The sequence below is a fragment of the Thermothielavioides terrestris genome, chromosome 1 (assembly GCF_000226115.1).
Source record: "Thermothielavioides terrestris NRRL 8126 chromosome 1, complete sequence".
Taxonomy (NCBI): domain Eukaryota; kingdom Fungi; phylum Ascomycota; class Sordariomycetes; order Sordariales; family Chaetomiaceae; genus Thermothielavioides; species Thermothielavioides terrestris.
In genome coordinates, this window is record NC_016457.1 from 8,230,508 (window position 1) to 8,245,836 (window position 15,329).

Here is a 15,329-nt window from a genome sequence, read left to right on the forward strand (position 1 = left end):
TTTGGATTACGAGGGTTTAGGTGGGAAGGAGGAGAAGAGAAAAAAACAAAAGAGAAGAGAAGGGGGATAGGGGGGTTGAGATGAGTTGGATTGATGAGCCGGGGGAATAGTGGTATAAAGCTGGTCGGATGGGTGCTGTGGGATCCGCATTGTTTAGGACACGGCTGCTTGATGGAGACGCTGTTGGCTAGGTTAAACAACCTGTGTCGGCTCCAAAGCTAGCTAGGTAGTTAAAGCGCAGCGAAGCGAGCGCAGAAGCTTGTTACATCTAACTACCGCCACCCGTTTGGACGACTAAGCCAAGAAACGCCCGAGACCACAACTGATGTACCATCTGTGTGACGCCTTCTTGAGGCAGAGTAAAGGCGCCAATAAAGCCTCCCAGAACCGGTGTAGCCAACGCCGTGAATGAACGCCGTGAGAAGATGACCAGGCCGACGAACGGAAAACCCACGCTCAACGCCATGTACGCCAGGCTCCTCCTCCGTTTGCGGATATATTGCCCCCGTCCAGGAGGAAAAAGAAAAAAAAAGTTGTAGCAACGACAACGAGACAACCGACCAAAGGCTCACTCACTCACTCACTCACTCACTCACTCACTCACTCAATACTAAGCCTCGTAATCCCGTCATTGGTCTCCGCCATGCCCTGGAACCCGACCCGCCCCTTCCCGCCGGCACCAGGCCCCGCAGCACCAGCCCGCCCGCCGCCGCCGCCATAGACACTCCCACTCTCACTCGCCGCCCCGCTGCTCAGACTCCCGCTGCCCCCGCCCCTGATACCGGCGGGCACGCCGGAGGTGCTATCCCCGCCGACGCTCCCGGGCCGCGACGCCATGCCGCCCCCCGCGCTGCTGCTGCTGCCGCTGCCGCTGCCGCTGCCGCTGCCGCTGTTGCTGCTGCCGCTGCTGCTGGCGGCGGGCGGCCCCCACGGCGCCGCGTCGCGCTGCAGCGGCGACTGCATGACGGGCGAGTTGTGCACGCTCATGCCCGGGCTGACGGCGCGGCGCTTGATGCTGACCGGGTCCAGGTCGTCGTCGGCGGCGCGGCAGCGCTTGAGGATGCTCACGCGCCGGTTCACCTCGGCCAGGCTGGGGGTGGTGGTGGCGGCTTCCCTGCTGTTCGAGAGAGGGGTGGTGGTGTGGGCCGTGAGGGACGGGGCGTGGGGTTGAGTGGTGGTTGTGGCTGGGCCGAGCGGGGTGCCGCTGCCGGAGCCGCTGCTGCTGCCTGTGGAGGTTTGCGTGCCGCCGCCGGGGAGGGCGAACGGGTTGGTTTGGCTGGCGCCGCCGTTGGAGCTGGCCGAGGGCGAGTCCATGTTGACGTCCTCGAGTGAGAGACCCGTCGAGGAGGCGCGCGCGAGGCCGGCCGGCGGCGGCGGAGGGGTGACGCGCTGCGTGCCGCCGCCGGTGCTGCTGGTGTCCGAGAAGGTGTCCCAGAAGGCCCTGCCCTTGGAGTTCTTCATGGCGTGCTGTTTGAAGGACCCGGCGAGCCCCAGGGCGCTGGCGCTCGGGTCTATCACCATCATGTCGTCCACCATCTCGTCCATGCTGTCGTGGGTTGCTAGATTAGGGCTCGAGAGCGCAGTCGAGGCTACCGAGTGAGGCGGCGGCTGTCGGAGCTCGAAGTTCCTGTCGCTCTCGCGGACCTGGCGGACGACCTCGGCCTCGCGGCGGAACTCGGCCTCAATGGGGGCGCTCTCCTCCGCAAGGGCAGCGCGGATACGCGCAAACCCCTTTGTTTTGGGCTGTCGAGGGTTTGAGGCTTGAGCTCAGAAGCCGAAGAAAGAAAAGAGATAGAGGGGAGTACAACATACCAACAGGTTCCCTCGCCGCGTGACGGCGCGCCGGACAATGCTCGGTCGCAAGGGGCTTTCGACGCTGTCCAGCTGGCGGCTGTGGTTGTCGTCGCTCTCGTTGCCGGATATGTGCAGTTGGTTCGCCGCCCAGCTGATGCTCTCGCGCCTGGCATGGGGCGACATGTCATTCGGCGCGAGGAAGCTATTGGGCGGCGACCTCGAAGTGATGCCGGGAGCAGCAGGCGACTGGAACCCCAAACCCAGCGGGCCGCGTACTCTCTTCCTGGGCGGCTTCCGCTGGCGCTGGCGCTGGCGCTGCTGGAAACTGGGCAGATTGATGACGGCGGGAGAGGCGGGCATCCACGGGGTGCCCATGGCGGCAGGCATGCCGAGCTTCTGCAGGCTGGGGGTGGTGACATAGGCGTCGTCCATGTCTTCATCCATCATGATGTCATCGTCGGAGCTGGACGACGAATCCAAGATGGCCTGGCTGGTGCTCCCCAACGAACTCGAGATCTGCATGCGCTCCTGGTCGCCCATCATGGACCACAGCGATGTTGAGCTCTGCTCGGGGCCGCCATAGTCGGCGGCGCGGGCGCCGGGGATGTTCATGGCGCGCGAGCCGATGGTGGGTGAAGAGTCGGGGGATGCCTGGTCGGCGAGAGTCGAGTGGTGCAGGCTGGTGGCCGCACGGGAAAAGTCCAAGCCACGGGACCGACGGGGCAGAAAATTCGTGGGCGAAGGCGAGGCGTAGATGTGCTCGAGTTTCGGCGACAGCGGCGCCACCGTTCTGACGTGGGCACCGGCAGGTTGACTTGCGGACGAGGCAGGTGCAGTGTCCAGCACGCCAGCCGGCTGCCGCAAGTGCAGCTGCTGGCCCCGGAGAGGAAACCCGGCGCGGACAGGCGTGGAGGGCAGCGAGGACACACTGTGTTCGTGGTGGTCCCTCTCAGAGCCACAGTCGCGATCACGGTCACGGTCGCAGTCACAATCACGGATGGCGATGTCGTCCTTTGACTGGTGGCGTGCGGCCTCGATGATGTGCGGCGCGGGTGAAAGCCGTGGTGTGCCTGCTCCGACTCCGACTCCGCCTGCGCCTCCGTCTGAAAGCGACCGTGTCCGCGGCCCGGGTGACTGAGACGGTCCCCCTCCCCTGGGCGGCCCGGGAAGTCTGCGGCCACCTTCAGCTTCCGCGTCTGACAATGTCGGCAAGTCCATAACTTTCTTTCTTCCTTTCTCGGCCCCAGGGAATCTCAGGCATGGTGCGTGGCGGTTCTCTCCCAGCTCCCCCAGATACGTTAAACCAGGAAACCCAGGCACGCGTCACACGTCACGTCACGTCACGCGTCACGGGCCAAGGGGGGTTGATCTGAGCTAGGATGGATTCGAATCGAGATGGCCAATGCTGTGTGGCCCGGCGACCAGCCCATGAGGCACAGAACACGACCGGGCGGAAATGGGACTGGATGTGCGTCTGTCATGGAGATGAGAAAGCGTGAATGAATTTACAATTGCGTCCCGAGACAGCGGCTCGACCCGACCTTACCCTGTCAGGGTCCCCTGTAAGGGTCCCGCCTGCCCCGCCTTCGCGTCACACATCAGGAGCCAGTAGCGCAGGAGTGCAAGCGCGCACAGTGCGATAGCCCTGAATGCGAGCGCTTACACAGTACTGTCCCTCGCGTTATCATGAACCAAAGAATGGAAAAGTTACAGAGTTCCCTTATCTTCCCCGTCAGCCATAGTCTTACGCTTTCCTTAACTACCTGTTCCGTACGTCCACAGGGAAGAATGCTCCGAAGCACAGTCGCATCAACATGCTGACCATATACTGTGTCAGTCACTATAGCAGCATGACTACTAGGCGCCCGTTCTGACTTTGTGCACACCACCAATGCTGCAGCAGAAAAAGAGAAAAGGAAAGAAAAAGAAAAAGAAAAGAGCATACACTACATCCGCTATAACCATGGGAAACCTGCCAAACATCTGCAAGCTCGAAGATTTCGATGAGCGAACCCTAACCCTTGGCCACTTACACTGCTCACTTACCACTTTCGTCACCATGTTGGGTCGTTGGAGTTGTATTTCAGGCGCTTTTGTTCGGTATGAAGCTGCTTCGGTAGTCTCATGTTGCCCAAGCCAGGCAGAGAGACAAAAAGAAAAAGAAAAAAAAAAATCAAGTTCGGCAGTTGAAATACCTAGATTCGTTATCGAACTCGGCAACAGACGTCGGGCAATCCTACCGTGAGTCGGGTTGTGTGATCTCGAGTCCAAACAAAAAACTGTTTGGAAGAATCCATCATATAGCACGCAGCCGCGGCACAGACAGATCTCGCGCTACAGTCGGACGAGGCTGACGTCCAGGATACCCTCGGACCTGCCTAGCTCCCCGAGCACCTCCTCGGTGACGTCTCCGGCCACGCCCAGGATCATGAGCGCCTCGTTCGCGACATGAGCGTTCCCTGATCCCACAGGCCCGTCCAGGACAGGAGCCGACTTTGCCTCGCCCTCCAAGGCCGCGACCTGCATGAAGTTGATGTTGACCCCGTGCCGGCCCAATACCATGCCGACGTTCCCGATCTTGCCCGGCTCGTCGTAGTTGTGCAGCACCAGCAGCGTGCCCTCGGGCTGGAAGTTGGCCGCGAAGCGGTCCAGCTTCGAGATGAACACGGCGTTGCCGCTCACGTAGCCCTCGATGACCTGCTCTCCCGCCGAGCTGCCGCCGGCCTCCTCCTCGGTGCGCAGGCTGCGCAGCGTGACGGCGCTGGCATACGTGGGCGCCGCCCCGACGTCGCGTACGTGCTTCTCGTCGATGGCGATGCCGCGCTCCTTGGCGAGGAGCGTCGCGTTGACCATGTTGACGTCCCGCCCGCCGAGGCTGCTGATGGAGCTCAGCAGGCCCTTGACCAGCGCGGCAAAGAGCGGCCGCGTCGTGCTCACGCCCGCCAGCTCGCCGCGGTACACGAGCTCGAAACGCCGGCCGCCCACCTTGCCGCCGCGTGCGCCGGCAAAATGCTGCGTGTAGAGGCTGCCCATGCGCTCGATGCTGTGGAAGGTCAGTACATTCGGCGAAAGGCGGGCAGAGGGAATGAGGAAAAGAGAAGGCAGCGTACAGTCTGACAAACGGTTGCAGCCGGCGGTATTCCTCGGGAAGGATCAACGGGGCATTCACCGCTGCCGTGGGCAGGCCGCCCCGGAGGACCTCGACCACCTGCTTGCACACGTCCATCGAGACGTTCTCCTGCGCCTCGACGGTGCTCGCCCCGAGGTGGGGGGTGCTTACCACCTTGGGGTGCGCCGCCAGCCTCGCCGCGACCGATCCCTCGACCGGCGGCTCCGACGTGAACACGTCCAGCCCGGCGCCCGCGATCCACCCCTCGTCCAGCGCCCTGAGCAGCGCCTCCTCGTTGTACACGCCGCCCCTCGCCACGTTCAGCACCCTCGCCGTTTTCTTCATAGACCGCAGCTCCTTTTCCCCGATCAAGTTCGCCGTGCTCGCCAGCAGCGGCGTATGCACCGTCAAGAAGTCCTGTTTACGCCACCGCGTCAGCCATGGGTACACTCCCATCCCCTGAGACCAAATCGGCGAGGGGAAGCAAAAACAACAAAAAGAAAACCACCCACCACCTCAGGCAACAACCCCTCCAACTCGCCCCTCACCTCGACGCCGACCTGCGCCGCCACCTCGGCGCTGGCATACGGATCAAACACCACGACCCTCATCCCCAACCCCTTCGCCATCCTAGCAACCTTCATCCCGACCTTCCCAAACCCGACCACACCAAGCGTCTTCCCACCAACCTCGACACCAACCAACTTGCCCCTATCCCAGCGACCAAGCTTCATGCCCGCATCCGCGCGCCCGACGTTCCGCGCGACGGCCAGGAGCAGCGCGACGGTGTGCTCGGCGGCGGCGCGCACGTTGCCGCCGGGCGAGTTGACGACGACGACGCCCCAGCGCGTGGCGGCGTCGACGTCGATGTTGTCGACGCCGACGCCCGCGCGCGCCACCACGCGCAGCCTGCCCAGCGGCGCCGCGGCCGCGGCCGCCAGCACCGCCGCGGTGACTTTCGTTTCGGACCGCACCACCAGCGCGTCGTACCCCGCGATCTGCGCAAGTAGCTCCGACGCCGGGAAGGGCGGCGGCGGGGTGTCCACTTGGTAGCCTTGTGCGCGGAGGAGGGCGAGGCCCTCCGGGGAGAGCTTCTCGGGGACCAGGATGCGGGGGGGAGAGGGGGGAAGGGGGTTGGTTGGGCTTGGGGTTGGGGGGAGGGCAGAGGGGGCCATTTTGGTGGGTGGGTGGTGACTGATGACGATGTTTTGGTTTGTGATATTGGTGTTTGGTCAGTTTTCCTGAGTTACAGCTTGCGTTCGACGGGGAGGTGCTCTTCAGACGCAGGAAGAGGATGACTTGGGTTATAAGTCGTGGGAGGACCGGGTCTCTGCGAGCTTGATCACCGCCAGCAGCCCACACTCGTGCTCTCTCTCCCCAGGGGATGTGACCTGCGCTACAACCCACGGCAGCTGCGGACGGCCAAATCCAGTGTGGAATACAGACACAACAGCTGCGGATGTGCGCGCGGCCGGCGCTCCCGGGGTGGGACGCTCGCAAGCGGCCGCGAGAGCGGGGCGTGACGCTTGGTCGATCTTCCATCCGATGAACCCATCCGATGAAGAGGACGACAGCATGACATAATCAAAAGGGGATGAAAAGGGGCACCTCTCGGACCATCCTCTCGGCCAGTCGGTGATTGTCGTCGCCCCGTCCCGTGTCCCACCCACACTCTATTATCCACTGGCAATTGTCATTGCCTCTCACGGACACGGCCATGCACGAGCGCATGCAATGGTGGACCTATGCGGGAGCTCTATTCAGATGCAGCTGGCATTTGAAACACGCCTCGTCCACACGCCGACCCCTCATTCCCCAACGGTTGGTTAATGCGGGCATCTGCAGCCAGTCGTCGAACGGGCAACATTACAACTCCCAATCTGTCAATCTGTCTGAGCACGCAGCCTCTGGTTGGCCGAAGCAGGCAAGCCCCTTAGCTTCGCCCTCCTGCAGTGCCTGTGCAGCTCAGAACGTGGGGAAGAGGACTCCTAACTGGCCATCATACATCGCCAAGAATGCAGATCCAGTCACGCGCCCGTCGCCCGCCATCAGCACCGCCGCGGAAAGCGCATGGCGTTCCCCGGCATGCGCACAAGATTTAGAAGTTCGCCTTGCCAGCCAGGCGCTCGTTCTGGACAATCTCGACCCAGTAGCCGTCGGGGTCCAGCACGAAGGCGACGTTCTTCATGCGCCCGTCCGTCAGCCGCTTCTTCCAGTTGACGTTGAGCGACTCGAGCCGGGCACAGGCGGCCTCGAGATTGTCGACCGTGATGCCTGGGTCGGGATTAGCAACAACAATTCCCAAGGCGAGATCCCCAACCGGCAGAGAAGAACTTACAGATGTGGCCGAAGCCCTGGGGCTCCTTGTTGCCGTCATGGTAACTGAAGTTCTCGTCCTTCTCCGTCCCGTGGTTCCACGTCAGCTCCAGCAGGCCCTCGCGGTCAGCGGTGCTCTGGCCCTCGGCAGGCACGCCCTTCTCTCCCGGGTAGCCCAGGAAGTAGAGCGTGAAGCCGCCCGCCTGGCTCTCGTGCTTGCGGAACAGCGACATGCCCAGGACCTCCTGGTAGAACTTGAGCGACTTCTCGGGGTCCTTGACCCGGATCATGGTGTGGTTCTGCGCCGGGGCGTCAGCTAGCACCCACGGGACGCCGCATCAGGGCAAGACGGAAGGAACAAACCATCCGGTACGTCTCGACGTTCGTCTCCTTCACATTCTCGGTCTCTTCGAGCGGCTTCTGCCCGATGATCTCGACCCAGTAGCCGTCTGGGTCCAGGGCGAAGGCGATGTGGCGCATGCGGCCGTCGGTCAGCTTCTTCTGGAACTTGTAGCCGGCGTCCTCGATGCGCTGGCAGGCGGCCTGGATGTTGTCGACGCTGATGCATGTGTGGCCAAAGCCGCGGTACGGCTCGACGTTGCCGTTGTTGATCTTGTAGTCCGGGTTGCTCTCGGTGCCGTAGTTGTGGGTGAGCTCGATCAGGCCTTCGCGGTCCCACAGGTTGTTGCCGCCCGACACAGCCTTGGGCGAGTCGTAGCCGAGGAAGTACAGGTCGAACTTGGCCTCGGGGAACTCAAGCTTCTTGATCAGGGACATGCCCAGGAAGGAGTAGAACTTGACTGCTGAAATTCAGTAGACCGTCCATGTCCGACGACGGGAGCCGGGATGCCCACCTGATTCCTTGGGGTCCTTGACCCGAATCCTGTCCGGTTCAATCGTTCAGCGTCACAGATCACGAAGCAAGTAAGGGGGTAAGCAACTTACATGGAGTGGTTGAACTTGTAGGTCTTGATATCCGTCGTCGACGCCATGGTTGCGAATGCCCTCCAGTTCACTTGCAACATCAGCCAACTGCAAAACACTTCACCCCGTAGATGACAAAATTACCTTGCCCAAGACTGAATGCGGTCCGTTTTTGCGGAGAGGGGAAGAGAAACCGCAGCCTCTGCGATGCCCGGAGTGAGAAACTCATGTGGCGCTTTGTAATCAGACACTGAGGTGTTCTCCCGCAAAGGTGGGGGAATGAAGCTATCCGCGATCGGCTGCTCGTGAGGAACAACGGGTGCGTACCGGTAATACAGCGCTTGCTTGTATGGCGTCGCTAACGGGGTATGGACAGTGCTGCTAGTAATGGCGTCTGGATATGCGACACGGCTCTGGAGTTGAGAGATCAAATGAAGCCTATGTATATCCAAACGTTGCAGAGGAACAGATAAGTGGGATCAATGTCGTAGATCCGTCGCACACTGCTCTCGATACCTCAAAGGCAGGTGTCAATCCACTGGGCATTGACAAAAGCGATACTGTACGGAGCACCTATCACAGCATTCCCCGGGTATTTACAACCGCGGGGTAGCTGAGGCAGCTGGGAGCTTGGGCCACGGCCGGAGGTCTTTTTCCCGGCACAATAGTGTAGCGTTGGGCCTCACTGTACTTCCGTACGGAATAATTAGCGAGCGAGTCGATGACGTCAGAATCCAGGTGCGGAGCAAACGAAAAATAGATTACGGTAACTATCTGGAAACAGCCATTGTTTACGGAGACCAAGAACTGTCCGCACCTCTGTTGTGTACTGAACACAGCCCACAGGACGTTCTTCACTTGAAACCACCCGAGCGTCGTGTGATGCGCTTGATTGCTGCTGTTAACGGTTCCCTAATCTTTCCATAGCATGTACACTCTGTTGTACAATGTTAAGCATGAAGAGCTTCCTGCCCTATCAACCGCTGACGCCTTCCCTCAACCCTCAACGAAGCCAATCTCCGTGAACCCGTTGATGCCCAACCCCCCTTCTCCCTGCCCCTCGGAAGCCTCAAAAAAACTGAGCCAACTAAAATGATGATACACGTATGCCGTACACGCTCGCCCAACGCTCAATGCAACAGCTCGATCAGCTCCAGCAACGCGTCCACCTACGACCTGGCGCCCCTGCGCTTCTTCCGTCTGTTCTTCCTCTTCGCTCCTCCACCGCTCCCCTCGCCCGACGGGCCTGCCCGAGCTCCCTGCGACGCGCCCTTGGCCGCAGCCTCGGCGTGCGAGCCGGGAGTCTCCTCGTCATCCCCGCCGTCGGGTGGCAGCAGGGCCTCCTCGTCTTCGTTGCCTTGCGGGTCCGTTTCCTCCTCCTGCTCCTCCTCCTCCTCAACCGTCTCGGGTGGCTGCCGGGTGTCCACACCCTTTCCTCCCGACTGCTGCTGCGCCTGCTGCGCCTGTTGCGGATCTTGGTCCTTCGTGTCGGCGTGCTTGCTGTCCCTACTGTCCCTGGCGAACAATCCGAATGGCGCCCTGCCCAGCAGTCGCGGCTGCTCTGGAGACGACGGGATGACCGAGGCGGCCAGCTCCTCGGCGTCGTCTGGTCTCGCTGTTTCGAGCACCACCTTGCGCACGCCGCGCGACTCGATGACGTTCTCCGTGATGCTGCCGCTGCGCACGTGCGACCGCTTGACGGAGAGGGTGTTGTCGGTCCTGACGGTCCTGGAGTTGTTGGCGCTCTCGCCGCTCGAGCTCGTCCGCGATTGTGGTTGCTGCGAGGCTGCTGCCTCTGCGGAGCTTTGGTCTGTCTCGCTGGCAGTGCGTGATGTCTGTGTTGCCTTGTCGGCGAGGTCACCCGTGTCCGCAGGCGGAGCCGACAGGCCGTTCCTTTGCCGCGCTAATTGCACAGTAATGGCGGGACTGACGGAGCCGTAGCTTTGCCGCAACGCCTGGATGCCGGATCCTGGGGTCTTTAGAAGGCTGGTGGTCTCGTCGCCTTCGTCGTTCGGGGTGGCATTCTCGGTTTGCTCCTCCGCTGTCGATGCAGCACGTTGATGGGTGGAATGTGTACCGCTACCCGGCTTGACTTTGACGGTGGTCGAGCGGGTCTTGTTCGGGTTCGTCGCTGGATTGGAAGGCCCAAGGTGCTTGAGGTGCTGCTTGATGTCTGCGAAATTCGCCCGCACGGGGACAGCCGTTCTCGTGAGCTGGCCATCCACGCCGGCCGAGCTCCGTCGCATCATTAACGTCGCAGTCTTTGGACTGGTCGCCAGCATAGGCGAATCACGGCTCGTCGCCCCAGCCGTCTGGCTTCCCTTCTGCAGGTCCGGGATGGCGCTATCACTGTCGAACTTCGGGAGGCCGTGATCATGAGATCTCCCGACGGGGTCTTCAGAATGTCGGCGTTGGACTCTGGCTTTAGGAGCTGGGTTGAGCCGGCGGATAGCCTTGTGGACATCAATGTACACGTCTGACTCATCAATGATTTCCCTGATGCCGAGTCAGCACCGAGTCAGCACCCGATGTTGCGCCTCAATGGACAGGATGATGCGGCTTACTCTCCGATCAATTCCTCAATCACATCCTCAAGCGTTACGACGCCGAGAGCGCCATGGTCCTCTCCCGGATACTGCGAAACGAGCACCATGTGAGACTTGCCTTCCTGGAAGAAATTGACAATGTCTAAGCAGCTCGTCTCTGGGCGAGTTTCCGGAAGCGTGGCCAGCGGGAAATCGCGAACGAGCTTGCAGTCCTCTGGATCGTACGTGATGAGGATTTTCACCAGCAGCATGCCCACAAAGTTGGTCGGATTCGCCGATTCGTGGATGGGAATGCGCGAATAGCCGGCAGAGAGGATCATGTCCATGGTCGGCTCATCCAAGACGGTATCCTCGGCCATGACGAAAACATCCTCCATCGGCGTCATCACGTTCGCCACCGGCTTTTCCTTCAGATCCAAGACCGCGCTGATGATGGTGACTTCGTCTTGGTTCAGACGCTGGGATGCTTCGCCCAGACTCTTGTGGAGGGTGACGAGAGTCTTCAGCCCGCTCTTTTTGTAGACCGTGCCGTGGTCCTCTCCAAGGAGCCAATCTAGAAGCTTCGCTGTCGGCCAGGCGATCGGCGCAAGTAGATACATCATGGCGAGGACCGGCTTGGACATGTATCCGCCAATCGGTAGGCCATGCCGGACGCAGATGGACTGGGGGAGGACCTCGCCGAAGATCACTGGGACGAACGGGTCAGATCAAAGTCGGCGATGCGGGGCTCAGACACGCCACCACATACCGATCAGAAAGGTCGAACCCACAACGGCGGCAACGCCGCCGCCGAGAGTACGGTCAAGAACCACAGGGAGCGTCTCGTTCACGATGACGTTGGCCAGGAGCAATGTGACCAAGACCCAGTGTTTCCCCTTCTTCAGCAGGTCGTAAACCCTCTTGGCATTCTTTTGCTGCGGCTCGCTCGGGTCGCCGGCCATGACCTGCAGATAGATCCCATCCTGCCCCATCAGGCTGGCACCGAAGTTAGCTGCCAAGCGCACGAGTGCAGCTGGTCGAAATGTCAAAAACGGAACCGCCTTACGCAATGGTTAAACCAGCAAATGCGCCGCCCAAGAGTACCAGAAACGCCGCAGCCCCATAGAGAACCAAGAGACTTGCGCCTTCGGCTTTGGGCGCGTCGCCGCCACCCTCGGCCCGCGCGGCCAGTGGCGCGGCGGACACCGCCGAAAGGGTCATGGAGAGGACACGCGCGAGCCCGATGGCGATCGAGCGGCCGGCGGAGAGGCCATTGGCTTGTCTTGATAACGATCGCGCGCGTGGCGGCGGGTTGGCTGTTGTTGTCGTCATCGCCCGCGGGCGGCGCAGCCGCGGGCACGCGCAGTTCAATTGAGGACGGAGGGAAGCTGTCGGTCTTGGCGATATGGATATGACTTCGCTGGCCCTGTTAGCACATTGTGCCGGGCGGTTTTAGATATGATTAATCCGGGACACGGCCGGTCGAAGGCGCCGGCATCGGAAAGAAGGTGTCAACTCTTTGAAAGAGGCTCGAAACGGAAGGCGACTCGACGACTCAACGGGGATTCGTTACGCTATCTTGTGCTGTGGTGGGGCCGGCGCGGCCGGCGGCCAGTTACTGGGCTGTGGAAGGCGTTGAATGATCAGGACAGTACACAGCATCACCGCCGATGAACCGGCAGCAAATGCAGAGGCTTGTCTAAATTCTACAATTAGATACCTAGTTATCTGATGCTAGGTTTAAATCGAAGTTCTCATTGTGTGCTCTGTGGCACCCTGTCTAAACCGACAATTGTGTGTGGTAATTACAGATACGATTATGGCCTGGACTCCAGCTCTCTCTGGTCTGCGGATACTGCCTTGGCAGCCCGTGGCAGGTCGTAATTTCGCATGTGATTTAAATCTGGTCACGTTCATTGCTGTCCAAAGCAGGATTTTTGCGGCATGCGCTTAGTTACACGTATTCTTGCAACTTACAGCGGTTGTGTGATCTGTCGACACCGAGGCGTGCAATATACCAGATGCTGAGTTGTACGATACATCGGCCGTTGTGTTTCTGTACTGTACAGTATTCCTCACCCAGGCCCCCGGGACAACGGCCCCACCGTTCCATTTCATCACATCGCGCTGACAGGGATTACGCGCTGTCCCTGCAGCAAACACGTGTGACTGAGCTTGAGCTTCAGGTTGACCCGTCTCTTCGCAATCCGTCTTGCCACGGATTGAATCTTTAATGGACAGCACGGCAATTGCGCTTGCGGCCTCAACCATAATTGCCAGTCGGAATGGTCACCACGCGGAGCGGGGCCCGTCGATCTCTCGAAGATGGCGAAAGCAGCTCTGGAGACGACACAGCTCGCAGAACCGCCGCGACGCTCAGACCAGGGAAGCGCGCGATCCCGGTCGCCTCGAATGCGAGACCTCCCAAGCGATTGCAACAAAGCCCCGGCCCCGAGGACGATAACGTTGACGCTGCCATCAACGTTACGAGCATGCGTCGTAGACCGATAGAGGTCGTTATCGGCACATCCAAAGGCCACAGCCGCATGAGCAGCACGGACGGCCAGGCTATCTCGACAAAGGTTCCCCATGACCCTTCCACCGCCGGTGTGCGCGGTGCTCAACCCCGCGCGAGGCGCCTAAACCGACACATTCAGAGCATTGAAATCCTCGATGAAGTTGGCACGCCACAACTACCGGCAACAAAGCGTGGAAATGCTGCTCGACTCGAGGTTGCGGAGACCCCTGAGCCGGAAAGTCGCGATGCAGCCCACAGCCAGCCCCATGTCGCTGGGAGGAACCACCAGGAGGTTCTCACGGGCGTTGAATCTCCAGATCAAGCACAGGGCAGCCCGGAACTGCAGTCTTCAGCCCTCAAACGTCGACCGGCGAAGCGACTTGCTAACATCTATGACATTCCGCACGATGAAGAGTTGGCGCCGCCGAGTCCGGTTGTGGCCCGACGTCCACGGACAGTCAACAGGTTGAGGTCTTGGAGCCGGCCCAGGTCACGCAGGGCGCCGTCACACGATCCATCCTTTGGAAGAAATGCGCGGCTCTCAGATATCCGCGAGGAGGAGCAGCCAGAGCCTAGCGTCGGTGATCGAGATGGCGAGGTCATGGAAGGCAGAGAGCGGCCGACATCAGGCCAAGAGAGTGATGGTTTCGAACGAGAAGAAGGATCTGAAGAGGTGGAAGAGTCAGAGGATTCGGACGGGGATCAAAGCTTGGTGATCATCCCAGTTCTGCCTTACAACCCCTCCATGCGCACCATCCCCATAGATCGCGTTCCGCTTGGCAAATTGCTGCGGCTCATGGGCCGACGCGGCTGGACAGGCCGAGGCAGGAGGTGGGAGATCGAGCTTCCCCGTTTGAGTGCCTCCAACCTCTGGGCGGAAATACCGACGCGCACGAGGTTGGGGAAAGGCTGTGTCGCAGCCCTCGGCCGCCTCAAGGAAGTGTTGGATGAGGTTCCCAATGCGCTCCACCTCCCCGGTCAATCTCGGTACCTTATCCAGGAAGAAGAGAGGCTGAATAAAGCCATGACAAGTGTCGACAACGCAGTGGCCAAGATCGAAGCAGTCTCAACCGAGCCCGATCGCCCTGCATCAGCAGACGCCCGCATTCCCGAGCCGCTGTTCAACGATCTCTGCTCTTGTGTGATCCCCATGCTCGTTCTGGTACTGCAGAGCGCCTTCGCGATCGGGGTCAAGAAGCCTGATGCCGAGGCGGGTAACCCGCTCCCGGAAGAAGGCGTCTTTACCGTCGCTACGGCGGAAATCTTGCAGTGGGTTTTGGAGTGGCTGTCCAACCTCGGGGAACTCTTGAAAGATGAAGTCTCGGACGCCGATCAGAGGCCAGACCCTGACAGTCCGGCACACGACCGCGACGATTTCTGCTGCGTGCTCGACGTGGTGAAGAGCCGGGTGAGGTTGGCAGTCGACAACTTCAACGAGGAGGAGCGGGAGGTCGAAGAGATGAAGAGAAAGGACATGGAGATCAAGGAGGCCAAACGGAGGGAAGAGGAGGAGCAACTGGCAGCCGCCACGTGGCAGGACCGGCTGTTCAGCTCATCGATCAGAAGTATCCTAGACCAACCCCGTCCCTTCGAGTTGCTGTGGCGAAAGTTCAATCCGAGCTGGTCCGGCGATGCGGCGCACAGCAGCCAAAGAACCACCACCACCCCCCCTTCCACCACCACCAACACCACTACCCCAGCCCGTCAGCGCTCAGTTACCACCGGCGCCGGCACCGGCACCGGTACCGGTACCCGTTCCGGGACCTCAGCCTCGGCCTCGGCACGCCCGCCTCCTTCCCCGCCGCGACCGGTTGCTGACGCGCCGTCGCCGTCGCCGTCGCCGCCGCCGCGCAATTACCCGCCCTGGGACGAGGAAGACACGGAGTGGTTCCTGCAGCAGCTGGTTCGGCCGGACAGGCGGAGCGGGTATCTGCAGGTATGCGCCGAGACGCTGCAGCGCGACGTCGATGACCTCCTGGCGGAGAAGGAGCGGTTGAAGAGGCAGGGGCGGTACCGCTCCCCTGAGTGGAGGCGTTGAGTGGTCTGGTGCTGCTGCTGCTGATGCGATGGTGGCGGCGGCGGTGGTGGTGGGTGGGTGTGGTTAAGGGGGGGTTATGAAGAAGGATTTCGCATGTCCGCTTGC

At 60.9% G+C, this 15,329-nt stretch overlaps 4 protein-coding genes across 4 annotated transcripts; 1 reads left to right on the forward strand and 3 right to left on the reverse strand.

The window, feature by feature from the left end:
* Positions 1-600: 600 nt before the first annotated feature.
* THITE_48562 (uncharacterized protein) lies at positions 601-6,078 on the reverse strand (the record flags this gene model as incomplete). Its single annotated transcript, XM_003650621.1, has 6 exons — positions 601-732; positions 793-1,743; positions 1,813-3,078; positions 4,141-4,837; positions 4,905-5,320; positions 5,416-6,078. The coding sequence occupies 6 exons, from the start codon at positions 6,076-6,078 to the stop codon at positions 601-603; spliced, it is 4,125 nt and encodes a 1,374-aa protein (XP_003650669.1).
* Positions 6,079-6,465: 387 nt separating this feature from the next.
* THITE_2110382 (uncharacterized protein) lies at positions 6,466-8,367 on the reverse strand. Its single transcript, XM_003650622.1, has 6 exons — positions 8,288-8,367; positions 8,165-8,234; positions 8,074-8,102; positions 7,583-8,019; positions 7,242-7,518; positions 6,466-7,177 (listed from the first exon to the last, which is right to left on the reverse strand). The coding sequence occupies exons 2-6, from the start codon at positions 8,209-8,211 to the stop codon at positions 7,002-7,004; spliced, it is 966 nt and encodes a 321-aa protein (XP_003650670.1). The 5' UTR covers positions 8,212-8,234; positions 8,288-8,367; the 3' UTR covers positions 6,466-7,001.
* A 519-nt stretch (positions 8,368-8,886) lies between these two features.
* THITE_2110384 (uncharacterized protein) lies at positions 8,887-12,265 on the reverse strand. Its single transcript, XM_003650623.1, has 4 exons — positions 11,735-12,265; positions 11,438-11,664; positions 10,708-11,377; positions 8,887-10,639 (listed from the first exon to the last, which is right to left on the reverse strand). The coding sequence occupies exons 1-4, from the start codon at positions 11,998-12,000 to the stop codon at positions 9,313-9,315; spliced, it is 2,490 nt and encodes an 829-aa protein (XP_003650671.1). The 5' UTR covers positions 12,001-12,265; the 3' UTR covers positions 8,887-9,312.
* A 554-nt stretch (positions 12,266-12,819) lies between these two features.
* THITE_2110388 (uncharacterized protein) lies at positions 12,820-15,329 on the forward strand. The gene has a single exon (XM_003650624.1). It carries the CDS (start codon positions 12,954-12,956, stop codon positions 15,222-15,224), a length of 2,271 nt encoding a protein of 756 aa, XP_003650672.1. The 5' UTR covers positions 12,820-12,953; the 3' UTR covers positions 15,225-15,329.

What these genes read in the sequence shown, in the direction of transcription:
- THITE_2110382 (XM_003650622.1), bottom strand. Translation starts at nt 8,211, where the DNA reads ATGGCGTCGACGACGGATATCAAGACCTACAAGTTCAACCACTCCAT. An exon ending in TACAAGTTCAACCACTCCAT is followed by an intron (nt 8,103 to 8,164) that starts GTAAGTTGCTTA and finishes TGAACCGGACAG; the next exon opens with GATTCGGGTCAAGGACCCCA. An exon ending in ACGTCGAGACGTACCGGATG is followed by an intron (nt 7,519 to 7,582) that starts GTTTGTTCCTTC and finishes GCCCCGGCGCAG; the next exon opens with AACCACACCATGATCCGGGT.
- THITE_2110388 (XM_003650624.1), top strand. Translation starts at nt 12,954, where the DNA reads ATGGTCACCACGCGGAGCGGGGCCCGTCGATCTCTCGAAGATGGCGAA.
- THITE_2110384 (XM_003650623.1), bottom strand. Translation starts at nt 12,000, where the DNA reads ATGACGACAACAACAGCCAACCCGCCGCCACGCGCGCGATCGTTATCA. An exon ending in TTTGCTGGTTTAACCATTGC is followed by an intron (nt 11,665 to 11,734) that starts GTAAGGCGGTTC and finishes CTTCGGTGCCAG; the next exon opens with CCTGATGGGGCAGGATGGGA. An exon ending in ATTGAGGAATTGATCGGAGA is followed by an intron (nt 10,640 to 10,707) that starts GTAAGCCGCATC and finishes ACTCGGCATCAG; the next exon opens with GGAAATCATTGATGAGTCAG.